Source organism: Pempheris klunzingeri, chromosome 4 (genome assembly GCF_042242105.1).
Source record: "Pempheris klunzingeri isolate RE-2024b chromosome 4, fPemKlu1.hap1, whole genome shotgun sequence".
Classification (NCBI taxonomy): domain Eukaryota; kingdom Metazoa; phylum Chordata; class Actinopteri; order Acropomatiformes; family Pempheridae; genus Pempheris; species Pempheris klunzingeri.
This window is the reverse complement of record NC_092015.1, coordinates 6074240-6101978: the sequence shown is the minus strand read 5'-3', so window position 1 is coordinate 6101978 and position 27739 is coordinate 6074240. Positions and strand designations below refer to the sequence as shown.

The 27739-nt window shown below is 42.4% G+C and overlaps 2 protein-coding genes across 4 annotated transcripts in view; both read left to right on the top strand.

Moving 5' to 3' along the window:
• fndc3a (fibronectin type III domain containing 3A) overlaps nucleotides 1-17827 on the top strand; it is a 41593-nt gene extending 23766 nt beyond the window's left edge. For all 3 annotated transcript variants that reach the window (XM_070828848.1, XM_070828847.1, XM_070828849.1), the window contains 21 exons: nucleotides 138-437; nucleotides 1452-1510; nucleotides 2744-2910; nucleotides 3012-3071; nucleotides 3160-3298; nucleotides 4036-4089; nucleotides 4204-4328; nucleotides 4483-4657; nucleotides 5164-5250; nucleotides 7341-7479; nucleotides 7999-8067; nucleotides 8191-8309; nucleotides 9238-9343; nucleotides 9566-9741; nucleotides 9901-10014; nucleotides 10148-10297; nucleotides 10818-11164; nucleotides 11807-12019; nucleotides 12321-12487; nucleotides 14051-14175; nucleotides 15279-17827. In XM_070828848.1, the coding sequence (XP_070684949.1) occupies nucleotides 138-437; nucleotides 1452-1510; nucleotides 2744-2910; nucleotides 3012-3071; nucleotides 3160-3298; nucleotides 4036-4089; nucleotides 4204-4328; nucleotides 4483-4657; nucleotides 5164-5250; nucleotides 7341-7479; nucleotides 7999-8067; nucleotides 8191-8309; nucleotides 9238-9343; nucleotides 9566-9741; nucleotides 9901-10014; nucleotides 10148-10297; nucleotides 10818-11164; nucleotides 11807-12019; nucleotides 12321-12487; nucleotides 14051-14175; nucleotides 15279-15602 (3215 nt within the window). In that variant the 3' untranslated portion in view covers nucleotides 15603-17827. The remainder of the gene's footprint in view (nucleotides 1-137; nucleotides 438-1451; nucleotides 1511-2743; nucleotides 2911-3011; nucleotides 3072-3159; nucleotides 3299-4035; nucleotides 4090-4203; nucleotides 4329-4482; nucleotides 4658-5163; nucleotides 5251-7340; nucleotides 7480-7998; nucleotides 8068-8190; nucleotides 8310-9237; nucleotides 9344-9565; nucleotides 9742-9900; nucleotides 10015-10147; nucleotides 10298-10817; nucleotides 11165-11806; nucleotides 12020-12320; nucleotides 12488-14050; nucleotides 14176-15278) is intronic.
• Nucleotides 17828-20553: 2726 nt separating this feature from the next.
• mlnr (motilin receptor) lies at nucleotides 20554-23865 on the top strand. The gene is made up of 2 exons (XM_070829545.1): nucleotides 20554-21337; nucleotides 23558-23865. The coding sequence occupies exons 1-2, from the start codon at nucleotides 20554-20556 to the stop codon at nucleotides 23863-23865; spliced, it is 1092 nt and encodes a 363-aa protein (XP_070685646.1).
• Nucleotides 23866-27739: the final 3874 nt, after the last annotated feature.

Here is a 27739-nt window from a genome sequence, read left to right as displayed (position 1 = left end):
GTCTCACTACTGCCCTGTCTGTTTATTTGTTGTTTCATAGGAACATGTAATTTTGCCTCTGGCTGCCAGACGGGCCTTTTTTGCTCTCCTCTCCGTGTCTGTACGAGCTCACATATGTTGCCTTCTTGTTCCCTCAGTCTCTACAGATTCTCACTCCCAACATGGACGCCCCCCGTTTGTCCACAGAGATGACAGAACCAGCAAAACATATGAGCGTCTGCAGAAGAAACTGAAGGAGCGTCAGGGAGGCGGAGGAGGAGGGCAGGTGAAGGACAGCCCTCCTCCTTCGCCGCAGAAGACTTGCAGTAGCCCCCCGACAGTGGACATTCACAATGGCGTCGGAGGGAAAGGCCTCGAGGCGGAGCAGGGGCAGCTCAGTCATGCAGTGGCCGGCCCCGACAAGCAGACAGGCAGGGGGAAAAATGGAGAGTCAGGAGGTAAGGATGTTAAAGGGTAGAGATTTGTCGAGGTCTGCCATTGGGCTGACACACAGAATTTTCCGGATCTTAGGAATGTGCTGTGTTTAGGCATAGTGCCTCATTAGCTGCAGCAGCTGGTGGCATTGAGGGATCAGCAACATGGCCAACATTATTCTTGATTACATGAACTCTGACTGCTCATTAATCATGGAGTTTAACACTGCTACTTGGCGACACCAGTGCATAATTAAGGAATTACTGTACTGTCAATTTTGAAAGTGGAGTGAAAAATAATTTCACCTCATGAACTCCTGAAGATTGCTGAAATCTAGGAATACTGCAATATGAGCAATCTACCACTAATGGGGTGTTTGAAGAGAACCATGCAGTTATGGACCACTGTTGTTGTTTTTTTTACCTTTTACAATACCTGGAAAAGAGTTATGAAGTTGTTGCATTCTTTCAGAGGTGGCGACACAAGCATACAAATGTGCTAAATTAGCCAACGAGTTTGTGAACTTGTGAAATGTCTGTGACTGGCAGGAACACTCTCATGATTGCATCATTTCTTTTCACTGCAATGCATCGCATTCAGGTCTATTGAGACTGCTGTCAGTAGCAAAATGCACTGTCACAGCTGTCACTAAAACCTCACATTTCCTTAAGATACAGCATGTGTTCTTTATCTTTTCGACCATCCATGTTATTTTATTTAGTCAGCGTTAGTTCACCATGCAAAAGGTATTTATGATACCCGATAACATATAGCATAGATGGTGCAAAGTTGCACCTTTTGCTACACTGTCCACGAAGCACACGGACAAGGTGTTAGGAAATGTCGCAATAACAAAATGAATATTACAGTGTGCCCAAAAAACAGCTAAAACAATTACAGACAGAGAATCAGTCAGCATTAAATACAAACTGCCAGGTTATTAGTCACATGCTTTAATTATTTCCTCTCAGTTTTGTTTTCATTTTACAAAGCTGGTGGTGATTTCTGTCCATGATAACCTGTATTTCTCTCCTCAGAGCTGGACGAGGAAGCTCAGGCGCTGCAAGCACTATTGAGTACCATCAGTAAACCAGTGGTTAGTATTCACTTCTGCTACATTTCATTGTCTAATTGATACAATTTGCATGATTTTATGTGACTATTAGCGCTGTGTTTATGAAAACCTCTAATGATGCAAATGTGTTGCGTCATTAAACATTATATTAACATCCATGATGAATTCTTGCTGTCATCTTGCTAATGGAGTCAGACTGCTGACTAGCATCCATGTGGGGATTATTATTCCCAAATGTGCCACCAAACAACTATGCTAGCAGTTATTAAAAGGGTTGGGCTTTGCTTTAAAAGAAGTACTAATTTTTAACCAAGTGATTAGCAAGCTTATGGTTTTATACAGCTGTTTATTTCGTCCTGAAAGATTAAAGAACTTGTAAGACAAAATAAAACATTCAGGTAGAAATATACATATATGCAAAAGTCACATCTTTTTAATTCTTTGAAATAAGCCTTGAATGCACCTGGTTTAATGGTGCTGGGCTCACAGCAACACTGTGGGTAAATAAAGAGGAGAATGGCTGTTTTAACAGCAGCTGGATGGGAATCAGTTGAACTAGAAATAGAATTTGCTTGACCTCATATAACTTGGGTTTGTCATACACAGTCTCTAAAGTCTGTACTCCTCGTGAAAGTAGCAGAACAAGTCTATTAGAAAGATGATGGATAAAGTTAAGGGGGGTTGTCAAACACCGGCAGGGTTCAGCTTCAATGGAAAGTGTGTTTTTTCCATCTTTGCTGCCACACTGGTTTGTTAAAGGACTGAGAAGCTAACTGTGGGAAGTAAAGGAGTAAGGTGGGCCCCTTAGGGCAGAGGGGAGGAGGTACAGACTTGACCTGATTGAGTTCTTGCACATATGAATCCCCCCTGCAGTGCAGCTCAGGCTATTTTTAAATCTCCTCAAAACAGAATGAAAAATCTTAGGGTTGCACAGCACATCCCTGCCACGTACTGAAAACCTTTTCCCAAAACGGCGTCAGCTTGAATATTTTCATCCCTGTCTTTTTTTCCTATAGAAAGCATTTGTGATAGGTTTGTGTTGAATTTGGAAATGTAAGAAATTGAAATTTTCTTTATTATAAATGTCTATAAGACTTGAAAACATGTTACAAGGCTAATTACCAGATATGACCCTCTTTGGACTTTTGATATGGACTTGTGCTGTTGTTAAAGGAATAAAAGCTTTTGTTCAATATCCATGTTTGATGGTGAGGAGTAAACTTAATAATGACCCATGAAACTTTCACATCGTAGGTTTCAGACACCCAGGCAAGAGGAGCAGTAGTGAGCTGGAGCGCGCCCACCAGACCAGAGAATGAGAATGGCAACGTGGAGGACGACTCCAGCCCCCTGGAGCCTCTCAGCTATGAGGTCTCCATCTCATTTTGCGGCAAAGATGGGAAGTACAAGAGCATATACTGGTGAGCACTAGCAGCAAGATACTACAAGGCCGAACACCAACGGTTAGTGATTTTACACAGACAGTTTCGAAACAACACTAAACAGTTTTCCTTTGATGCAGTGGGGAAGAACTAAGTGCTACTTTAGAAGACCTTCGACCAGCAACGGACTATCATGTCAGGTTAGTATAATCCTTCGCCTGCTTTTGTTTTAACTACAGTGTTCATGCTAAGAGGAACAGTTTGTAAACACTGCTCTTCCTTCCTCAGGGTCCAGGCCATGTGTAACTGTTTACAGGGAAGCCCGTCGGAGGCTGTGAGCTTCACTACTTTAAGCTGTGAGCCGGATCCTCCCAACCCTCCCAGGAAGGCCAGTGGGACCAAGAACACACTCGTCCTCCAGTGGAAGGTAAAAACAGTAGGATGATTGATGGACCTCAGATTTAAAACCACAGTTTTAAGGGTGGAGAAATGGTAGCAGCAGCATATAAGTGACAGAAAGTAAGGATTTATTAAGAACATGGACCTCAGATTAACCAAGCATTTAGTCCATGGAATAATTTGTGTACAGTAATGATATCTAGGTGTCGCAATTAATTTTGTTACAGTGGTAGCCATGGCTCATTTAATGCTGGTTTTTGTAGCTTTACAAAAAAACCAAAAGAAATGGGTTAATAACTAAAAGGATCACCTGGTTAAGATCCCCAAACTGGGAGGGGAAAAAGAGCTAAAGTGATTCTGAAACCACCGTTCCTCAACAACTGCCTGAGATCCTCTTCAGTGTGGTTCCACAGATCACCTCCCAGGTGCGAGTGTAAATGTGTGAGAGTTTAATGCTGTGCACGCTCAGCAAACTTCACTAAATTAATTAAACCATAGAAGAGTGCGCACACCTGGATGGACCTTATTTGTTATTAGTAGTGCTGAACATTGCTTCTTTGTAATTGGTGGCAGTTATGGGAAATGTTCAGCACTAGATTTTGAATGAAGGATGTTGGCACTAAAGCAATTTTAAAATGTTGTCTATGAAATGTCAGAGTTTTCAGTCTGTATGTACTAAAAGTCAATCAAATAACTGGACATTGGTGTTTTAAATATTTATCTGATTGACCTATTATAATCAATGAGTGTATGGCTAATTTACAGACTCCATGTGACAACGGTTCCAAAATCCAAAACTACATTCTTCAGTGGGATGAGGTAATGTTTTATTCTATTTATCATGAGAGAAATGTCGAGCACTGTACTCTTTAGTTTTATGTGGAACTGAGATTTGAAGCGACTTCCTAGAGCTAAAAACCTTTTTCTCTGTAGGGGAAGGGCACTGGGATTTATGAACAGTGCTACTATGGGCCTCAGAAGCAGTACAGAGTGACCAAGCTTTCTCCAGCTTCAAGATACTCCTTCCGCCTTGCAGCCAAAAATGACATGGGCGCAAGGTAGGCGTCTTAGTATGTTAGATTATTTCCTGGATGGCCTGTTGTCCCTTTTTATGTTATGTTATGTTATGTTTCCCTCTATTCACGGTCTCTGACTCTCTCTCTGTCTCTCTCCTGTCCTCTCTCATCCTCTGTTTTTCTCTGCCCTCCCCAGCGAGTTCAGTGAAGTGGTGGACCTGTTCACCTCATGCAGTGTGCCATTGCCACCCTTCCCTCCAGAGCTGGAGATGACGGGGGTAACCTGGCTTTGTCTGAAGTGGCAGAGGCCCACTAGCTCTCCAAAGGAGGATGACATCTACTACATTTTGGAGATGGAGGAGGAAGGCTCGGTACGTCTGTCACAGTCTCTTTTTAAATAGAAAATAGCACTGGTCATTTGAGATGGAACGCTTACAGCAGTTGCAGAGCTTTTATCTCTAAGAGAGTAGTATTGCAGAGTGTGTCTATGTCTTTAGTTGATCTTCAGGCTGCATAAAATATGTATACAATTAACGAAGAACAGCTACAGATTCATAATCAACTAATAATACAATAAACAGACATTTTCTTGTTGATGTGCATACATCAACATCAACATACATTAACATCTGTTATTCATTTTCTGCGCAGCCAAAAAGAAAATTAAATTCAATTTTTTTGCAACAATTTGCTGTATGTCAAGCTGCCACCTGCAGACATAGTGCCTGCCAGGGAAAACACAGAAAAGTTATCCCGTCCCCTGTAGCTGTTTGTCTCCTGGAGACCACTTTGTTTTCTGTGCTATAGTAGCTGTCTTGTAAGTCGTTGCTCACCTGGTTGTTTTCTTTCTCCCTTTTGTCATTTGTCTTTGTCTCAGGGATATGGCTTCCAGCCAAGCTACGACGGCGATGAGCTCTCCTGCACTGTCAGGAATCTCCACAGAAGTACCAAGTATAAGTTTAGGGTAAGGCAGCCCTGTGATGTTTGCATTCAGAGATGGTGATCCACAATTTTAATTTAGGCTGCAGTGAGGTGTGTATGTATGTGTGGAGGGGACAGGCTTCAGGCAGGGAGGGAGCTGAGGCCCACAGTGGCCCTATGACTCATCCGTTTGCAGGATTCTGCCAGCAGGGCGGTGGGCTACTGACAGCATAAACAGGAGGACTCCATCACGTGCAAGGCCCTAGCGAGTAGCTAGTCAAGCAAAGCATTTGAGCCGCAGTCACTTTTTAGCAGGCAGTGATGTGACCAAGTTTAGGGACAGACAAGTCTCTCTCTCTCTCTCTGTAACTGCATGGCTCTCTTTGTGTCTCACCCTCTCACTCAGCCCCCCCAGAGTACTCTTCTAGATTGTTGCTCTCTTGACTGTTTTCCCATTGACTATTTACTAAAAGGCACTGATGAATCACAGGTGACCCTTCAACTGTAACAGATGGGGGGGCCATGTGATGCTCCTGGAGTTAAGCTGAGCAGTGCATCTCAGTGAGAAATATTGGCATAGAATAATAGATAAATTCAAGGCATGCATTGAATCTGAATGTGAATTTGTATAGGTGGGGTCAGCATGTAAATATCTCACCTTTCCTTAAACATTTCTTTCATTTTTGTGTCAGTTCATTTTTGTTTGAACATAGCTTATCAAAACTCTGTTTCACAGCTTGCTTTGTTTTTTTTAAATCAGTCATGGGATCTTTTCCAGGTTGATTTATAAACTGTTGAATCTTCAATTTGGCTTTGTGAAAGCTGCTGTGTGAGGTGTCTGCAATCAGAGTTTGACTCCGTGAGAACGAAGGGGGAAGAAGCAGAAAACCTCTTATAATGGATCAGTTGATGATTTTAGAGACTTTAGGCCAGAAGACCAAACCTACTCTTTGGAATGTGATTCCAACACTGCCAGGGGTTTGCAGTTCAATTCCCACCACGACCATTCATGCTAAATATATATGCAGTCATAATACTCTTAAGGCACTCAGGATGAAAGCTTCAAAATTTGCAATTCAGCCTGCGACTGGCAGCCCTGGAGGGCTCTGACATATTCAGACTGAGTTTGAGCCAATTTGTTCATAGCAGGGCTTGGACCTGTAATATAATTACTATGTATTACAACTGGGAAAATGGAAAAATATTAAACATAAAGATTGAGTGCCAATGTAATGCATTTTTGTTATATGTTGACAAAAAAAAATATATATAGAATAACACCAGGCTCACAGCAGTTTAATTTGATTGCACAAATTTATGCGTAACTATTTTGTTTCACAGCTTGGTCATAGTCAGTTTGGCTAAATTGCTGTGTTCATACTCGAATGAAACAGTTATCAGTTTATGCAGGAAGCTGCACCCAGTTGGCCCCCCTCAGCACGTTATTTTCCTGCAACATGTGACAATACCAACTGCTCTTTCTATCAGTTAAGCACTTAAGAACATGAAATCATAGTAATGCAGACTGATGAGAGATTTAGGAAGCTCACGTAGCCAGAAAAATCCTCACCTCAGCGTTATGAAACATGATACTTACATAAACAAGCAAACTGCTGGATGCCAAAATGCTTGCAATGTTTGCTCTCTAGACTCCCTCCCTTACTTCGATCTTGTCATCCAGCTGTGCAGTGTGACAGGCGGCTGGGCGCTGTGCACGTTTGTCTTGGTGCAGTGTGTGGATGAGCTGCACCCAGCCAGCTCAGAGATTTCCATATTATCGCAAATGTGCCACACTGAGATGCAAATACCACTAAAGCCTAATGCCTCGTTTTTTTGATTGCAATGCTTGTGGCGTCTAAACAGTTGTGCTGAAACGTATCTGCAGATGTGAGGAGCTGAATCTTTTTGATAATGTGGTATTTGTCTGTAGCCATTTTAGTTTCAGGCAGAGAGTGTTAACACCCACTCTCTTAGATCCCTTCATTACCCTTCTCAGAGCCTAGTCAGTGCTTGTTATCAGGAAACATAATGACCTTTATACACTTGCTCTTATTGACTGTCTATGCAAACAGTGGCTAATGTTTTAACAGGAATATTGTGACTCCTCACTGCCTGTTCATGCACTTCCTCCAGGTGGCAGCATACAACTCAGAGGGGAAGAGTAACCCTAGCCAGGTGATCGAGTTCATCACAAGCCCAGACAGACCCGGCAGTCCCTGCAGGCCCACCATCAGAGGAAGAGTCCTGCCCAACAGCTTCAAGATGGCCTGGGGTTAGCATTTCCCACCAATTGCCCTTTTCCTTATAAAAACCCCTGTAGTTGACAGCCTACAAAGGCCAGCTTACATTTTCACTTTTCTCACTGGGCTCTGTCCGACCATAGATGAATTTGATGGAGACAGATGACATTCCAAGTAGTCTGTACAGTAGATGACTGACACTTCCTTCCCTCATACAGACATCAGCATGAATGCTTCCTAAATCTCAGTGGACAAACACATCACTCACTGCTGTTCTGGGCCTCTTGGTCCAGTATTCAGCAGCTTGAGGGGTGAAAAAGGCCCCGTCACTGACACATCATGGTCCAGCTACATTTACATTTCTTACTTATGCCTATTAATGAGTTCTTTAAATTTTGAGAGGCAGCAAGATCCTCTATTGTCAAGATTAGTAGTAGATGGAGATGATATATCAAGATTGAGCTTGCTGTCATTGCGAGGAGACCTAGTTGAAGAACTTCATTAGTGGACTTCGATAATGATTTTATTGTTTGTTTTTTTTTGCAATATAGAGCCCCCAAAAGATAATGGCGGAGCAGAAGTCACAAAGTATGTCGTGGAGCTGTCTGAGGGTTTAAGCGGTAAGTCTTAAGAGGTGATAACAAAGATATTTAATTATTGATGTAAGTGAAATTGATTTTTTTAGACATGTTTGGAGTTTATATTAAATAATTAAAATTGATTTGCAATGTGTTTGTACTTAGGTTTGTCATGGGAGCTGGTTTACTCTGGGCCGGCTTTGGAGCATGTGTGTGAAGGCTTGAAGCCCGGCTGCTCCTACCAGACGCGAGTTTACTGCATGAGCGAAGGGGGGCAGAGCCTGGTGAGTCATTCAGCATCAAGACAAGTGCACACCTTGTGGCCGTGTGTTTCACCTCAGGAATTCTAAGAGTTTGCTGATCAGCTCGGATTTTATTAGATCGCAGGAGAAATGGACTTAAAATTACAAAGCAGGTCCACTCCAGACACTCAATGTATTGACTACCACAGTTTACACAACAATGTAGGTGTACAATATAAAACCTCATTATTGCATGCTGTTTGTCTATTGGCTCTCTTATTATTGATACATTTCTTGGCAGCAGTGAGTCTCAACCACATCCAATGGTTGATCTGATAAATTTTACATGAATAATTCTAGATATGCACTCTATTTATGGTGAGTTTTAATAGGAAATTATCATTCAGCCAGTGTCCTATGTTGGGAGATTAGACTATGCTTCCTGTGTGTAAGTACAAGACAAAGCCCGCTAATCGATTAACCCTCCCTGCATGTGTCAGAGGATGTTTTTCTTAATTAGTTTAGTTCACAGACGCTCTTCATTAATTTCTTCATCAGCTGTTAGTGCATGCATTTATTCATGATGGGACTTGTAAAGAAACATGACTCATGGTGGCGCGATCCTGCCTTTTTGTGCAGCACAATGTGACATAACACTCACATGTTTGCCTTTTGTCACAGAAGTTGCGAGACGGAAAAAAAACACCTATTTTTTTGCTCGCCAGACAATCTGTCTCAATTAACCTACAGCTTTGTAAGGAATACAGCATATTCCTGCGTATGCTGATGCACATTCGACTGATGCATTCACATTTGTCTCCTTTCTGGTCTGTTGTAGCCTGAGTCAGTTTGATAAGCTGGTGAAAATGACAATCTGTGTCCAGTGGGTTTGTGTTGTGTGGGAAAGAAAGAGAGGAGTGAGATTGTCAATTTGTCTTTTCTTAATTGGTGTGTTGTCTTTCCTTGCAAGCTGTCGGAGACCCTGCAGGTCCAGACTCCCGCAGTGCCCCCAGGGCCCTGCCAGCCCCCTCGCCTGGTGGGCAAGCCCAAAGCCAGGGAGGTGCAACTGCGCTGGGGTGAGTCATTCCTCTCTAAGTCAGATCTGTGTGGGATGTATTCTAGCTTCTGTTGATACATTTATTTGTCTAGCGAACTATCTCAAAGCAGTGAGCTTTGATTTTCAGTTTGTACTGTTTTTCTGTTTGTACATGTGTATGTTTGCGTATATACCGTATTATTTTTTCTCGGAAATTCCTTTTAAAGTATATTGATTAACACTGGTTGCACAAATTCCCTAGGTCCCCCTCAGGTAGACGGAGGCAGCCCAGTGTCCTGCTACAGTGTAGAAGTGAGTGGGCCGCAGTCTGAGGAGATCAGGGAGGTTTACCAGGGTCCAGAGCTGGACTGCTCTGTGGGAGGCTTAATGCCTGGCAAAACCTACAGCTTCCGACTCAAGGCAGCAAACAAGGCTGGGGTGAGAAAGACTGTCAAAGCTGATCTATCAGTAACAGTGGAAGGCATTGTTCTCTTGTGCTACATTCTTTCAACCCTCTGACTAAATGTGACTTTAAAAGTCTAATTTGAAATTCTTACAGTGGTATTGTAAAATGTTTTTGTTCTTTTGTGCGGTTAGTTTGGAGCTCTTTCTGATCGCTTTGAGGTTACAACTGGCCCCGGAGCCCCTGAGCAGTGCAAGACTCCCTCCACCACATGCAAATCCCCCAGCTGTGTTGTTGTCAGCTGGGAGGTAAGACCAGAGAAATAATAACACATGCATTAGAGAGAATATATTAGCAAACATACATTCAGCTGCATGATTATTCAAGTGTGTCATCAGTTTAAGTGCTGATGGGCATTCTCAATGGGTGTGTGTCTTCTAGACCCCTCCTTGCAATGGAGCTGCGGTGACAGAGTTTCGTCTGGAATGGGGAGCTGCTGAGGGCAGCATGCAGATGTGTTACAGTGGACCAGGGACCAGCCATGAAATGAAGGGGCTACTGCCTGCAACCAACTACTTCTGCCGGGTACAGGTGAGCCCCAATAAACGCTTATTTACTCAATTTTTTACTCATTTTCATCTGTTCCCACACTAAACTTAGAAACAGAATTCACCTTACAATGAGCGAATCACTTATTGGTTATCACACATGACTTTGTTTGTTTACTGCCACAGTATAAAGTCCAAAGTACAAGCACTACTTGTCTCAGCCCATCTCTAAATATTACACTCTGGTCAGGCTATAAAACCAGTCTTTCATTATCATTATAAAAAAAAATCAATAAAAACCTAACCCATGTGGTCCTAGATTTTGATTAATAGATTTTTTCTTTAACAATTTATTTATTTATTTATTCATTCATTCACTTCATGGCTTGGATAGAAAATACAATCCACATACTTGTTAGGGCTGGTTGAAACCTTTACCAGTCATGTTTACATTGGAACTCCACCTTGTGGGCAAACATGGACGTTACACATGTGACCTGTCACGTCACAAGCAGGAGTATATTTACTTGGTTAGCTGACACCCGTCTCTTGTGGTCGTGCAGGCTGTGAATGTGGCTGGCGTGGGGCCCTTCAGCGAGGCAGTGTTGTGCCAGACGCCGTGCTCCGTGCCCGCGGCTGTCAGCAACATCTACACGCTGAAGGAGTCCGAGCTGCAAAGATACGAGACTCCGGTGGACGCAGATGAAGACGAGGAAGATGAAGAAAGCGGTCCCCGGCCGCCACCGTTTTACTCTCCGTCCACCTGCCTGGGTATTTGCTGGGACCCCCCATGTGACCACGGCTCTGAGATCACTTCCTACCTGATCGACCTTGGGGAGCGCCAGCCCATCGTTGTTGGTCCCGTCAGCAAACACATCATCCAGCATCTGCAGCCTGACACCAGCTACAGGTTGGTGCTTCCTCATCGCAACCTCTAACGGTTACGAAATGTCACATTACACCTGCACTGCGCAACGTTGCACCCTACAAATGTCAACAACAGCTAACAGTTTTGATACTGTTACATCTGAACACTCGCAAGTCACAGAATGTGATACTAATCAACTACACACACGGCGCTCTCCAAAGTAACTCAGCCTGTGATTCTTGTTGTTTATTGTATTTCTTTGTGAGTCAGATTATAAAACAGGTGTATTTCTTACTGATAATTCAAGTTATACAGAGTTAAATAGAATTTCATTGGATTTATATTTTAAAGTCTTGTAATTTATCTGAAATGTCACAGATGTATTTTATATTTGTTTAATTATATGTTGTTTATGTTAACTGCACACAAAACTTTAGTGATTATCAATGAAGTCTGGAAGGTGTTCTATTGATTTGGCTCTACACATTGGACAAATGAAACAAAGACTGAGGTTAAATTATCTGACTTTCAGTTTTTGGCCACAGTGGATGTGTTCAGAACCAGATGTAGAACCAAAGCAACATAAACTGTGTCAATACCGTTAACTCTCTGTCACTTGAGTGTTTCTGCTCAGGTCAGCTCTCTGATGTCGACGTCTCTCTTTTCCATCTACTTCTTCCTCAGGATCCGAATCCAAGCCCTGAACAGCCTGGGAGCAGGCCCCTTTAGTCACACCTTTAAGCTGAAGACAAAGCCCCTGCCCCCGCAGCCACCCCGCCTGGAGTGCACCGCCTTCAGCCATCAGACCCTCAGGCTCAAGTGGGGAGACGGCCCAGCCAAAGCCGCCACCTCTGACGCCCTCCAATATCAGCTGCAGATGGGAGACAAGAGCGGCAGGTCAGTGGGCCATTAGTCAGCCGAGGGGAAGTGGCCTGACAAGGGATAAACTGATAAGAGAGGAGACTAGTGTTTGAGAAAAAGCTTCGGCGAACTGTATCGAGGAGGGCAGAGTACATTGACAGTAATGCACCAGACAGAGTGCCTTTATAAGGAGACAGGAACTGATGATCTGCCTTAAGCCATTGTATATTTCCTGACAGCGGAGTCACTCGTCTCGTTTATTTTTTGTCATCTTTACCCTTTTACTCATTAAATCCTTTCTCTCTCTCCCTCTGTTTTCATGTTCCTGTCATTGCAGATTTATATCCTTGTATAAAGGACCATGCCACACACACAAAGTCCAGAGGCTTAATGAGTCTACCTCTTATACGTTCCGCATCCAGGCCTTTAATGAGGCGGGCGAAGGGCCCTTCTCCAATGTTTACACATTCACCACCCCACGCTCTCCTCCAGCTCCTGTGAAAGGTACAGTGGCAGCCCTTTCTTTCTTTCTTTCTTTCTTTCTCCCACCCTCCTTTTTTCTTTTTCCTTCTCTCCCTCTCTTTCTCTCTCTCTCTCTATGTATCTATCTATCTCTCGGCCCAATGTGGATCGGGTCTTATTATTTTTACAAACACTCACTGACAAACAGACAGCAAGTGCGTTCAGCTTTTAACCTCCGTCGACTCAAGTTCGACTCGCATTTGATTAAGACCCAGCAGCCCGAGATTCACCTGTCGGCTGTCATCATGAGTCGGGTTGTTCAGCACTGTGGTCTGTTCTCAACCAGCCTCTGCAAAGCCTCTTTTGATCCTACGTGTTGAAGTCAGTAATGAGGACGTGGGTTTTATTCTCAGTGCGGCACCTCTTTTGAATCAGGCAGTCATGTGCCAGTTTTAGGTTGGTTTTTTTTCCAAATATTACTCAACACTGTTTATCTCCCCACACAGTGAAGTAGGCTCTCAACCATTAACCGGATGAATTCAGACTAACCATTTCAACATTAAGTTTAAACCCTTAATATTATAACACCACAAAGGATTAAAATCCTCCCAGCCGTAATATTTTTTATTTTATTTTTTTTTTTCATGATTACCAAAGCACTTAACCAGTTCAAAACAGCCATTTTTGATTGTTTTTGCTGAAAATGCCAGCGACCGTGCGTTTTTATTATTTTTGTGAACAAGGTAAACGGCTACACGCAAACCAAACACACGATGCCGTTAGTTGTGTTGTGTTTGTGTCGCATACAAATGACGCCACTGGAGTTTCGGGCCGCCTTGCTGTGACGACCCCACCCACGTTGAGGTGGTAATCAGTTGTAATGGAAAACGCCTGAAACCGAGTCAAGTAGAGGCGAGCAGTGCTAAAACTGTGCAATGGAAAAGCACCAATAGTTATAGCTCTCCTCTAATGTGGAGAAGTGTCATGTCTAGAATTCTCTCTTAATTCATCAGCTGAGTCATTACAAAGCTTGTAATGAAGCAAATAGTTTCTGTAGAAGCTCTGATTAAAACAGAAAGTTCACATATATAAATTAGGTTGGACGTTTGATGTCTTTTTTTGTCTTTTTTTAATATTCAAGAACACAAAGCCACAGCCAGCTTCAGCTAATGTGTTTTTTTTTCTAAATTCAAACCCTGAGGTTTTGTAGATTACACTGCAAACCGAAAAATGTCGTGAGTATTTTTTTCCAAAAGTCTTTCACACATCTGAATGGTGTTGTGGTGCTGGCCTTCACAGAGGAGCCCAAATAAAGCTCAGTTTGCTCGTGTTAAAGGCTTAAAGGTCATTCTATCTAATGGATCAGTCAACCACTGCATCATGTAGTTACCACCGATGTGTCAAACTCTTCCAGTGGCGTCAGCAATGCTTCACAATAGCCATACGTGTTATTTGCATATCCACTTGTTAATATTGTCGTACATGAAGTAGATCTGCAGTAGCTAGAAATCATTGCTGATGAATTTGATGACCAGTGGCAGAAGTTCAGCTATTGAAGATTTGACCTTGTGGACTTTTCATTAAACCTGCACTTTCTTCCTCCAGCCCCTAAAGTGGAGCGTCTGGACGACAACTCCTGCGAAGTCACATGGGAGGCCCTGCCACCCATGAAGGGGGACCCAATCATCTACACCTTGCAGTGCATGATGGGAAACTCCGAGTTTAAACAGGTACTGATGCTGTTGTGTGATGGTGTGTGGTGCTCCCTCTTCATATTTAGTGTCCTTACCTGCAGCTGACCTGCCATTCATCACAGTGGCCTTTTTATGCAGATCAGGATGCAGACGGATCCAGGCCCTTAATGTTTGCACCGTGGCTTTGCAGCATTCAGTATTAGTCACCGCTCGCTTTAAATTGCCCATTATGCAAAGGTCATTGATCCATGAGGTATCCTGGGTGTCAAGCTCCTGCCAGCACATTCATCCCTCTCAGTGGCCTCCAGCCATGTTAGCGTGGAGTAATGGCCACTGCAGGCTTATGCTAATCTCCCCGCATCATATGTGGCAATTGCATCTGGGAGTTGAAATATGTGACCGCCATGGAATATGAGTTTGTTTCCATCCTTATTATCAATCTCAGTGGCCTGGCACCAAAACCCCATTTTTATGAAGGGGAAAGTCCTGAGAACAGGAATGTGAGACTTCAGTCTTTGCACCAACCAGGTTAGTGTAGTTTGGCTGCTGTAAAATGGACAATTTAGTATTTTTCATACTTTTTCTAGTTTGAAAGCCATTACAACACCTGCTTGGTGTTATCTAACCATTACTTTACCAGTCTATAAATAAGCAAAACTGTGTTGAATTCAATTTGAAGGCCTACATCCACAGTTAAAAACTCAGTTATCAAAAAACGTATTCATAAGCTTCACTTAAAAACTTGTGATTGTCTCAGTTGGACAAAAGGATAAGGTAGCCAAGGTGACAGAAAATAATAGGAAAACTGAAAAATAGTCAGAGCTGAAGAGGGATACATAACGTTTTTTCTATAATGAGGTGAAAAGCAGCTTCATCCAGCTGGTTAAAAGAGCGTTTTCACCAACATTAGTCACCAGGTGGAGGCTTATTTGAAAATAATTCCTTAAACCTGTTGAATTACAGTCTTTCACCAGTGATGCATCATCATAAACATGGTGATGAAATGCAAGGATAGATGGAAAAAAACACAAGTCATTTATGTGTGCAGTAAACCCACAATAGCTCACAAAGATGATTGTTCACTCTTTTCTTGTCTTGTTTTTAATCACACCTCTATTCCTCTTCCCTTCCGTTCGCAGGCCTACAAAGGCTCTGCCACATCCTTCCACGTCCAGAACCTGCAGCCCAACAGCGACTACCGTTTCCGGGTTTGTGCTATCAGGCAGTGCCAGGACGCCCCCGAGCTGAGCGGCCCCTACAGCCCCACAGTGACCCTCTCCCCCCAGCGGAACGAGGTAGCGGTGGGCGGCGGTGCGGCCGGCTCGGGCTCCAGGGCCGGCGCCGAGTCGAACCGAGCCAGACGAAGCCTGACGGATGAGCAGTGCGCTTTCCTCCTCCTCATGGTTTTCGCCGTCATCGCCATTCTCATCGCTTTTGTCATCCAGTACTTTGTCATCAAGTGAGCAGTCTGCGCCTGCCCAGCTGCAGGGTTATAGCTTTATTCTTTCCCCCCTCTCTCTGTTGTTTTGTACTCCTCGTTTTGTACTTACTGTTTTCCATTGTCAACTAAAGTAATCACGTTAAGCCGCATTGGGTTGCAGCGGGAGCGAGGACTGGCGATTGAAAGCTGAATAGATTTAGGATGTGACACCTTATTTGGCACCTGTGATATCTTCCTCACTCTCCTGCCTTTGTCATCCTGCCCCAACTTTGTGGTATCTGTTGTTCAGTTCATATTTCTGTTTCATCATGATCAGCTTCCTGCGCAAAAAGGATCTCCAAAAGAGCAGGGGTGTGGTTTATTTTGGGTAGAGAGTCGGGGGGGGGAAGGGGCGCTTTGACTCATGTACTTGTTGATTACAGTATATATATAAATATATATATATGTGTATAGAAATAGTCATTATTTATATTTCCATTTATGTGTCCAGTATGAAGCTGTTTTTTTTTGATAGATGTGTTCCAAAAATAGTATGTAGGTGTGTCTTTAGCCTATGTGCTATTTGATCCTGGGACCTGGTGGGCCAGTGTTTGCACAGTGGGGTGTGTGTGTCCAGATGTGTATACTGTATGTAGTTAGTGCCACAGAGGTACACGGCTGGGAGGGCTTCAGGGCCAGATGAAGGGACTTAACCCCCTGCTGGAGTCTAAGGGGTCTAGTGAGAGAAGAAGACGAGAAACAGAAATTAAAATCTTGTTCACATTATAGAACGTTCATTTAGCACTTTCCAACCTTTTTGATGTTCAGAATGTTTAAGGATGCAAAAATGACTGGAGAAATGTTAGTATATTTTTGTACAGTGAAGACACAAGGACCTGTAAGTTTGACAAAAAAATGCTCAGTATACAGATAGAAAACAAACAAAAACCAAACTAACAGTGAATTCTAATTATTTTTACTATCATATAGTTATACTGCTGCTTTACTCCGAAATATTGTTGTTCAGCACAAAAAATGTATGCTTACCTGTATGTTTTTGTTTCTTTTGTTTTTGGTTTTTTTCCCCAGTAATTGATTTTGCACCTTAGTGGAAGAAAACCTTGACTGACTGCGTCTTGGTCTTGTGATGCATTTTATAGAACACACTTTGAGATTGTGCAAGCCCTACTTGTGTTTTGGGTGTTTTAAAAGTTGTAGTACCACATAATGTGTCACTGAAACAGCTGACCTATCTCAGCAAAAAAAAGGAAAAAAAAAAAAAAAACAACCAAAAAAAAAAACAGAAAAAATAAGTATGTACCAGTTGTTTCAGAGGCCTTAATTGGAGAGGAAAAAATCTCGGGAGAATTTTCTTAATTTCTCTTAAATTTTGATGTTTTTCTGTTAGTGTTAGAAAACACTAAAACGTGTTTTATTTAGTTTTATTTTTTGCAACATTTATTTGATGATAGTAAACATACGTAATCAGGAGAGAAATGGAAAGTAGTTCTATGTATTACTTATGATTTCTTTTGATTTCTTTTGTCAGGTCATACATGTGTGAAGTATATTTTTTTATAATATTGAAGTAATATAAGTTAATACTCTCCAGAGAAAATAATAAATCCTGAGTACTCATGAATCATGGAACGCAAATGGCAGATACAAAATGTGTTATATCATGTACTTCCTGTGAATCTAAATTTGCCTTTTCTCTGTGTGTTAAGTATTCGTAACAGATTGCTAATGCTGACTTTTCAGTGGTGATCTGGCTGTAGGGTCTAGTGTTGTTTGGTTTTGGGCAGAAAACTGCTGTTGCAACCGTAAAAATGAAATACAGGTACCTTGCAAAACATCTTGGAGAATTACATGATTTGGTCTTTCAGACATTCTGCAAATGTCCTCTCTTTGTCATTTAAAGAATTCAAATTCCTATTTTTGATAGCGATTGCAACGTGTGCCATTTTAACACCTCTTCACCCTGGGCTTACTACCTTTGGTTGGGGAGATTAACAAAATGCTACAAAAATGAGTAAAATATGCACAAAAATAGAGACCATTTTTATGTAATTTTAATGTTTGCAGTTACCTCATACACCGTACATTCCAAAATGAAAATTTGTTATACTATACATACTACCAGACATATCACTTTAAAATGTTCGTTATGGGAAAAATGTATAATCATAGATATGTATCTAAAGTGTATCTGTATAGCCATGATATCTACAAAGGATCCATGCACAATAAAAGATTTATAATTCTTAATCATGTCTGAACTTTGGCAATATGTTTGTTACTCAATGACTGTGACATAGCAATGAAAATACTTTTGATTTGCTGTCAGGTGTCTGTTGGAAGTATACAACAGGAAACTTCAAACATGGTGCCGATAGACTTTTTAACTACCTTTCTATCAACCTTTCTACCATCAGCGGTAAAAGACATGAATCAATAATGCATTATTAGTCATTTATAAAGCAGAAACACCATAGATTCTCAAAGATAAGTTAGAGAAGAAATATCGGTTTTGTACTGTTGGTCATTTCAAGATGCCTCAGGCTCTGGGGAACTGCAGCTTTTACAATTTTTCTCTATCGCAATCATTTAATCAAATAAAAAAATAGAAAAAAGCCGATAAGTTGCAGCACTGATTGATGGCACCAGCACTCGCCTCAGCTGCCACTTGCTAACCTTCTCTGGTGAATTGGATAAACTGAGCAGGAAACTAAAAAAGGGTTTCCAGCATTGCAGAGGCTGAAATGGTCCAATTTTGAAAAGCTAAAGGACCTTAGAGCTAAATCTGTGATGGTGAATCACTCCCGAAAGCTTTTGTCCGTGAGTAAGATATACGTCTGTCGGCTAATTTTTTCAACCACCAGAAGGCTGCCATCCTTTTCTCCTCCTTTATTCTGTCCCTTAAGATAACAAAGCGTCTGTCCAAAGCATCTAGAAGAACACGATCGACTATTTGTTCTATCTTCATCCTCATTTGGCTGTGAAGAGTTCGCCACACCTCACAGTGTTGTGTGTGTTTGGGAGAGACGCTGGTGAATGAAAGCCTCTGGAGCGTCTGGAGAAGACCTCCTGTTGACTGCACAAGCACACCTCAGTGGTGTAAGCAAGAGAGACATGATTGATGAGGGTGAAAGCGGGCGAGGTCGTCGCTCTGTGTACGGCATTAGCTCTTGTTGAGAGACGGGCTGGATTAAAAAAGGCAAAGTCACGTTGCTTTGACAGGAGTAAACAGTGACGGAGGAGGGGCGTCCCTGCTGCACCTCTGAGGTCCGAGCGGCGCATCCGTCTGCGGGTCAGCTCAGTGTAAACACACAAATACACCCTGATGTCAGAGTGACTCCTCTTACAAAGGTTTATTTAGATCTAATGGATGTGGTGGCTCTGAACCAACAGAGAGCTCTCTAGTTTGGGAATGTGGCTCAGTTCACACACATATGGGTAACAAGTTTCACATTGGTCTGCAGAGTTTGCAACACTCAGAAACTATGAATCCGACTTAAAAAAATCAGAATTTGTGGATGTGAAGTCAAGAACACCGTGCACTGACTTGTGGGAGGTCACACTAAATTAAAGCTTGTCATCTGTTATTGAAACTCACTCAAAAATCAAACAAATCAACATCCATTTATTCATTCATTCAATGTCCATGGAGCTCAACCAGACGTTCCACTTAAGTGACAGTGAGATTTTTTAGGCCCAGGTTGTACCTTTAAGCGCTGACCAAAGTTTATGTCAGTTCTTAAAATGGCATTCCTCTATAACCAGCTCTGTTGAAGTACGGTTTATTGTAACAAGCCTGATAGGTAACATGAGGGTGAAGAGCTGGTGGATGTGTGGAGTGATGAAGCCAAGTGGAGAGACAGATGGGGCTTGTGGACAATTAAGCAAACACAGATCTCGTTTTTCAGTGACTACTTCCAGACGGTTCGGCAGACACGCTGAGGTTTTATTGATTGGTGCATTAATTGAATTAGAGCTCTCTTTCTATGGATGTGTTTCATACGTATTTATGCTCAACTGGTGTGATCCTCAATCTGCATTTATCCTCTCAGAGGAGCAGAAGAGGAGGGGGTGGGGGGGTTCCCCTCAGATCTTATTCCCTCTGTCTTGTGCCTTTTACCGTCATCCGTCCTGTCCTCATTTGATTATGAAGACACACACACACACACACACAGCAGACAACCTCCCTGTTGCTCCCTGACTCCTCAGGGTGCTGTGGAGGAGGTGCTCCTTTCTTCGTCTCTCACCAGAGCTCGACTGGTTATTGAGCATCGGGGACCGGCTCTGCCACTTCATGAGATTCTCCTGCTGCTGCTGCTGCTTCCCATCGACACACAACAGAGACCAAGAAAAAGTTTAAAGCTCCAGAGATCCAGCTCAGTTTTAAAGGTAATGTCACCAGCAGAGATTTTATTTAACGCCAGGATGTTATTTCTGCTTTTAGTGTTGACATTTTTGGACCTTTTACTAAAATCTGCTTTATATGGAAGCTGTTTTTCACAAATCATGTTGTTGTGTTTTTACACTTTTTGTTTCCTATTAATTTCTGCATGGTGTGAAAATGAATTAGCAGAAGTTATCTTATTATAAAGGAGTTATCTTATTATAAAGCGTGCATCTATCTGTGCCAGAGTTTACATTATTGCTACAAGGAGATTACTGAAAATCACTTTCCTTGCAACAATAATGAAACTAAAAAAATAATGCAGACTTTATGTGCACTATTATTAACACGTAGCTGTAACAAGTGTCAAGATCGTACTAACAGACATTCATAATGTACATAAATGAAAACAGCTGTCTGGAATTGAAACAAATATCCATGTAATGAAACTGATTCATAGCTGAAATGTAATGTCTAGTTAAGAGAGATGCATTTGAAAAAATACAGGTTTTGCCCCATAATGGTCTCTTTTCTCTCCTCAGCTGCTTGTTGAGTCTTAACTTTACCGTGCAAGCACTGGGTGAAGGTTGGCATGCCCTGGACCAGACCCCAGGTGGACCCTCATGCTGGTGGAGCAGAGGCCATGGACCAGTACACCATAGACGACCACCACTACGAGGGCTCCCTGTTCCCCACCTCCACCCTCATCCCTGTCACCGTCATCTGCATCCTCATCTTCATCATCGGAGTGACGGGCAACACCATGACCATCCTCATCATCCAGCACTTCAAGGACATGAAGACCACCACCAATCTCTACCTGTCAAGCATGGCGGTGTCTGACCTCATCATCTTCCTCTGCCTGCCCTTTGACCTCTACCGCCTGTGGAAGTATGTGCCCTGGCTGTTTGGGGAGGCGGTGTGTCGCTTCTATCACTACATCTTTGAGGGCTGCACTTCGGCCACCATCCTTCACATCACGGCCCTCAGCATTGAGCGCTACCTGGCCATCAGCTTCCCCCTCAGGAGCAAGGTGGTGGTGACCAGACGCAGGGTCCAGTACATCATCCTCGCCTTGTGGGGTTTCGCCCTGATAACTGCGGCGCCCACGCTCTTCCTGGTCGGGGTGGAGTATGACAATGACACGCACCCAGACTATAATACAGGGCAGTGCAAGCACACCAGCTACGCCATCAGCTCCGGGCAGCTGCACATCATGCTCTGGGTGTCCACCACCTACTTTTTCTGCCCGATGCTCTGCCTCATCTTCCTCTACGGCTCCATTGGTTGCAAGTTATGGAAAAGCAAAAATGACCTCCAAGGCCACTGTGCTTTGGCTCGTGAAAGGTCACACAGGCAAACAGTCAAGATCCTGGGTGAGTGTGTTACCTATTTATACATTTTCATCTCTGCAGACAGATGCAGGGTCTCTTTTGTGCTGATATCAGGCAGCAATCACGGTCAAAACTGGAAAGAACACACCTTCAACCACTACCATTGTGTGAGCGTTTGTGTGGGTCAGCCTTCACACAGTATTTTGCCCTTTTTAGTTCAGTGTAAAACTGTTGCATTCTGTACAAAGACATGCAGTGTATCAGATACAGTGGCTTTTCTAGTTAAACATGCAGCCTGTGCAGCACTCAAAGTTTCACATGTGCAGTTCACAAACAAACCTGTATAATATAGTGATCATCAGTGATAATGCACGAGAGTGCGGAGACATTTCACATGATCCAGAATTACACCCTCTGAGTCTGCTTCCTGAAACCTTTCTCTGCTTTTCATAGCCAGAGACTAAAAAGGTAATTCAGATTCAGGAGTGACGGCATATAAAGCTCTCTTTGTAGGTAAAAAGCTTAAACCATAAATCCATCTGTTTACACAGTCACTCCACTTTTGTTGATGCTATAGCAAAAAAAAAAAAAAAGGCTGGCATATATGTAGGATTTCAGGTTTTCTGCATTGGCTCTGTTGTATGTGTTTGCTGCGGCACATTCAACTCCTGTTGTCACACATATTTAAAGAACTGATTGGTACTCCACATAAAACCTTAAGTAGTTCCACCTTTCCTGTTATATCTGGCTGCCTGTGAGTGCTTCCAGAGGGCATTGTGTTGTTTTTACCCAGCAAGTCTGAGGCAGAGAAAGCTGGTAACATGTGTGTTGTTGTCGATATCAGCTGGTTAATTATTCTGTTTTTTCTGAGGCTAATCATGCCCTGCTACTGCACATGCTGATTGGCTTAATTTCCAGCTCTGGCATATTGTGAGGGAACCCGTCTTTTACAGTAAAGGACCGTGGCCTGGCCAATCTGCGTTAGCCAAATATTTAATCATGATGCACCCATTAGGATATTAATTCAGTTCGTTAGCTGAACACGCACTGCACAGAGCTCGTGATGTCCGACTTGCTGCCATTTGTATCCACGTTTGTTGAATCCCAAATTGGATTGTCATCAGAGGGCCCCATAAATCAATCCTAATTGAAATTTACATGCTCCCACAGCCCCGGACTCCTTTTTAATCAGCCTGTGTCACACATCTCAGGAGTCCCTCAATGATCACTGCTCCCGTACTGCAAGACCTGATCAATTCGTGTATCCATCAGCGTATGGATAACTGTTATTGTTAAATTCATAAATAATTAATCTTATGTGGGGCAGATATAGCTCTCTTTTTAATTATTGAACTGGCATTTATTATCCTTACAGGAATTACTACCCCCATCAGACAAACTGATGGTAATTTCATCTGTAAGCACTTCATGATCAATATTAGTGACTCAGTGATTACCTCATCCATGACTGAAATTTCTGGTCTCAAGAGATCAATAAAATATATATATTTTTTTATTTTGGTTTTGTGACGTTTTCTCTTTAGTTGCAGTTCTGCAGCACATTTACTGTAATTAGCTCGTTTACTTCCCTGTATTGTGAAAATGTGACTTTATTATGGGAGCCAATTACAGGCCGACGTCACTTAAGGGACCACGAGAGGTTACATGAGAGTGTGTGTGTGTGTGTGTGTGTGTGTGTGTGTTAGTGCATGAGAGGTTCTTGGGATGTTAATTGCCGCTGGTGATTAATAAATGTCAAGGGTGACTGCAGACCACAGGTCATATGGTATTTAAAGATCCTGAAAACCTCCTTTCTTAATCAGCTTCTTATTATAAACAAGCCCCCAACATGACAACACTATTACCTGTCAAAGTTCGAACAGTTCTGGTTATTTCATGTTACATTTTTATATCTGCGTGTATTGATCTTCTCAGGGCTCAGTTGAAAGATGAAACATTTTTTAGCACCTACTTATTGGTGATATTTAGTGATGCTGTTCCCCTCTGGTGTACTGTGGTGGAGACAGAAAATAAATCTAAATCTTTTGGTAAGTAGCACTAAACTGGAAACAACTGCAAGTCAAATTTTTGTTTTTTATCTTGGAAACATTTAGGACTGTACATTTGTTTGATTTCTCGTCAAGAATGAGATGAGAAGATGCCCGTGCAATAAGTGTACCATTTTCCAAACTGCCAAGCTATTCTTTAAATCTGCTTTTAAATGAATTTCACCTCTCCCTCCTGATTCTATTTCGCCCTCAGTGGTGGTGGTGCTGGCCTTCATCATCTGCTGGCTGCCCTACCACATCGGCAGGAACCTGTTTGCCCAGGTGGACGACTACGAGACGGCCATGCTGAGCCAGAACTTCAACATGGCCTCCATGGTGCTCTGCTACCTCAGCGCCTCCATCAACCCCGTCGTCTACAACCTCATGTCTCGGAAGTACAGGGCTGCGGCCAAACGCCTCTTCCTGCTGCACCAGAGGCCCAGACAGGCCCACCGTGGCCAGAGACAGCTCTGCGTGATCGACCACATCTCCACCCTGAATGAGAGTCTGACTGGGGTGTGAGGGGCCTCAGCACACCGGTGTGAGCAGTGGCTTTACAGGCTTGTTTGCCTTCATTGTCAAGGGAGAGCCTGCAGGCTTCTTAAATTTCAGGGGGCGCAGCCAAAATAGGAAACTTGTTAAAGATGCGTATAAGAGGAATGTTTTTTCCATTTTATCTTTGAGAGGGAAAACAGGGCTGAGAGCGCCACTGCACTTAAATGCAAAATCAGATCCATTACTTCTCAGCGGCATTCTGTTCACAAACACTGGAAAACACCCATGTCAAATTAAAATTTTTATGTGAGGAAAATAGGATTTCAGTGGACGCCAAGAGAAAAAAGATTTATACTTTCCTGTTGCCACTATTGTGTGCTGCTACATGCTTCTCTTACTTGGTGTCAGTGCTTATTAAACACATGCACCATTTCCACAATTACCTTCAGTACGCAGCTCTAATTAATAAATGATCCCTGTTTGTTAATGACGGATAACGTTTGCCACATTTGAGATGACCGCTCATTCGTAATGTTTAATTGTAGTCTCGGCTACATTCTGTCGTAAGATTGAGTTTGTTTAATGTATGGTGAGCCATTGTTATCATACTGTTTGTTCTCATAAATCAAGAGAAACAAAACAAGTAAACCTATTAGCTGTGGGCCATTAGTTGTTCAGATCTCAAAATGTGTTTGTGTGTGTGTGTGTGTGTGTGTGTGTGTGCGGATGTGTGCAGGGCTGTGTACCATCTCTCCAGTGAATAGATGGAACATAAACTTGATAAAAGCAAATTACTATGAAAATGGGCCAGTTGTTGGGTGTAGGATACAGAGGCCACCTGAGCCTTGAGGTTTTGAGGCTGCGTACGTGCCGGCCATCGCATGTAATCTGACACAGCTATTATATTACCGGGGCTCTGAGTTAGATTTACGCCGGCAGCCAACGTCCCTGCATCACCATATTCAAAGTAATGGCTGCTCTAAGTGCATTTCAAGAGGGAGAAAAGATATTGGGTTGTCAGCGGTGGCAGAGCTTATTGCTTTTATTGCTTCCACTTGCATAATCTCGACACCACTGTTCAGTTCTTCTTTGATGTTTTGATGTGTTTCAGATTACAAAAATGTACACTTTTGTATACCTCATGCACTGTGGCAAGAACCGTAATGTCAAAGTAATGTATTTTTAATCTCACCAATGTCTAATCCCAAAATAAACCCAGAGTTTTTCAGGTTCTGTCTGCCATACATCTTGTTCTTTAAAAGGAACTGTCGTGATTTTGCCCATGAATCATCGGGCTTTGGTTTGCACAGACACAAAGAGACAAAGTCGCTGTGGGCTGACTCATCCTCATGACACTTTTTTTTCACAGAGCCATTCATCTCTGTCAGAGGAGCTGAAGCAGCGGGTAAAAGCTTATATCACACTGACCGTCCTGCCATCACCTGGGGAAAGATCAGCAAGCAGCACGACTCCTCTGTTGGTTATTTTCTTTACTGATAATGAAGAGAGTGTCTGCGAAGGGCTCGTCCAGAGCTGTCAACACCTCCCTCAGGCCTTCTTCACACCTCCTCAAATCATTCAGCTTTAGAAATATACAGTTTGTTTGTTTTGACTCTACTCTTCAGGCCGTGACTTCCCTTCCATCAGCAAACCTCTCACAGACTGCACACGTCTCTTTTGAAAATGTGTAATATGTAGGGATTCATTTATATATCAATTATGAAAAGATGCAAATATAAATCTAATGTGGTGACATGTTTCCTAAGAGATTTATTAAGTTCACAGTGACTCAGGTCGCTGCGTAAAAATACTGTTATATATATTGAAGAGGAATCAAACTATTACTGCAGTAATATCATAGTACTGCTGCTGCTGTTTACCATAGAATCAGTGTTCCCCTCATCTCGAGGCTCTTTCAAAAAATTTACAAGTTCTCAGGCTGTTATTACGCAATTGAAATGAAAATATATACGTATTAACACGTATTTAAATAATTTGCAAGAGTTTGGATGTGTCTGCCTCATTTTAACACTTAGACAGCGGTCTGTGATTGTTTTAGTTTTAACAAAGAAATGTGCCAACGTTCAGAGAGGAAGGAACTTCATTTAATACTAAACCAGTAAACAAGACACTTTCATTTGGATTCGTCTCCCAATGAAACTTGATGCATTTAAAGTGTATCTCCTCTGGGAAATTAATGTTTTCTGACACAGCTGCACAGGCCAATATCATTACAGTGTAATGGTGTTTTCTACCAGAGGGGGGGGCCAAAGAATACGGCTGTCAGGAGAGACATACTGAGCACAGCATGCCTGCATTTGAAAAGACAAATTACAGCAATGTCAATGATTTTCTGAGAGTTAGATAAACTACATAAACACTGCTCTTTTAGTCAAAAGTTTCTTGTTTTCACTTCCTCTTGTAAAAACTCTTTATCAGCTCCCCCTTTTCAGCTAATTTCCACAAATTATTAGCACTACACGTTCACTTCCTGTTTGGATCCCTGTGGCTGCTGGTCCAAGTATGTGACCACAGGAAGCTGTGCTAAAAAGGAGGGTATTTTGGAGACGGGTCTGCAGAATAACTTTTTCTAAAAAGCCTGCAGGAGTTCATTATATTTCCTGCTGGTTTCTGTTATGGCCAGGCCTGTGTTGCCAAAATCTCTTTCTCTCTCATCCTCTCATCAAACCCAAAGCTTTTCCCACCAGAAGCTGACTGTGAGGTCAATCTGTGACACGGCAAGACTTGGTTAATCGAGTTCACCCGTTGGCAACAGCCGGGCGTGTGCCAGGGCCACCTCACTTTCACCCTGCACTCTTGTTGTCACAGCTGGGTGACAGCAAAACAACAGATACAAATGTGCCTTTGCCTTTAACAAAAACCACCACTGCTTTTAAACGCCTTTAAAGGCAGCCATAAAGTTAATGAGCCTAATTTATCAAGTACTAATCACCTCGTCTTCCAAAGCTTTTAGTAAACAGTTTCCATTGTTTAATGAGCCATGTTACACACAGAAGAGTCAATGCCCTCTTTCTTTCTCCCAATTAGTAGAGTTGTTAGCAATTTGGTGGGTAGTTTGTATGTGTGTTTGTTTGTTCGTCAATTCCAGAAACCAGATCTCAGCTTGTTTTTGGCTATTTGACAAGTAAACAAAGTGATGTAAAATATGACGTTTTAGGTTTTTGGTGATGATCACAATACAGTTTTCACGCGAGCAGATTCTAATATTCATTTACCAGACTGAATGTTATTTCTCTCCATCAGGACTGTGACGTGCGATAATGTGAAGAATACTGTGTGGTCTAAAACCAGCAGGAGAAACAGCCTCCCCTGCAGCTGTGTGGTGTGTTGCTGGTGAGGTACAAACCAAGCCATTAGATGACTTCTCTCCAATCCCACACCACAAACCACTCGAGTGGCTGATTCACTTTCCTCCCGACCCCAAGCAGGACGGTGCAGTGACCCTCGGATCTTTCATACTCGGATGTAAACTCAAAATAAGAATAATTAAGAAACGCTAGTACAATATTAATAATAATAATTATTATAATATTTACATGCTGGCCAGCTGTGAGTATCCTGGACTTGCATCATAGGAAAACACATTCGGAGGAGAACAGGGAGCATTAGAAATGTACAACAGTGAAAGCAAACTCTTCCATTATAAAGTAGCTGCAGGAGGAGGTGATGTGCACATTTTGGTCTGGACTAATGAGAAAACTGCAGCCTGTTGTCCTTGCATTAAGTACATTCATTATCCAGCCTATACATATCTATCTATTGTCTTTACACTTAGCTGTTTTTCATTTTTGCTTTTGCATTTTTCTGTTACATTAAATTCTGATTGCTATTTTATTACATTTTTAAAAGAGTATAAAAGTAGTTAAAAGTATAAAAAGTG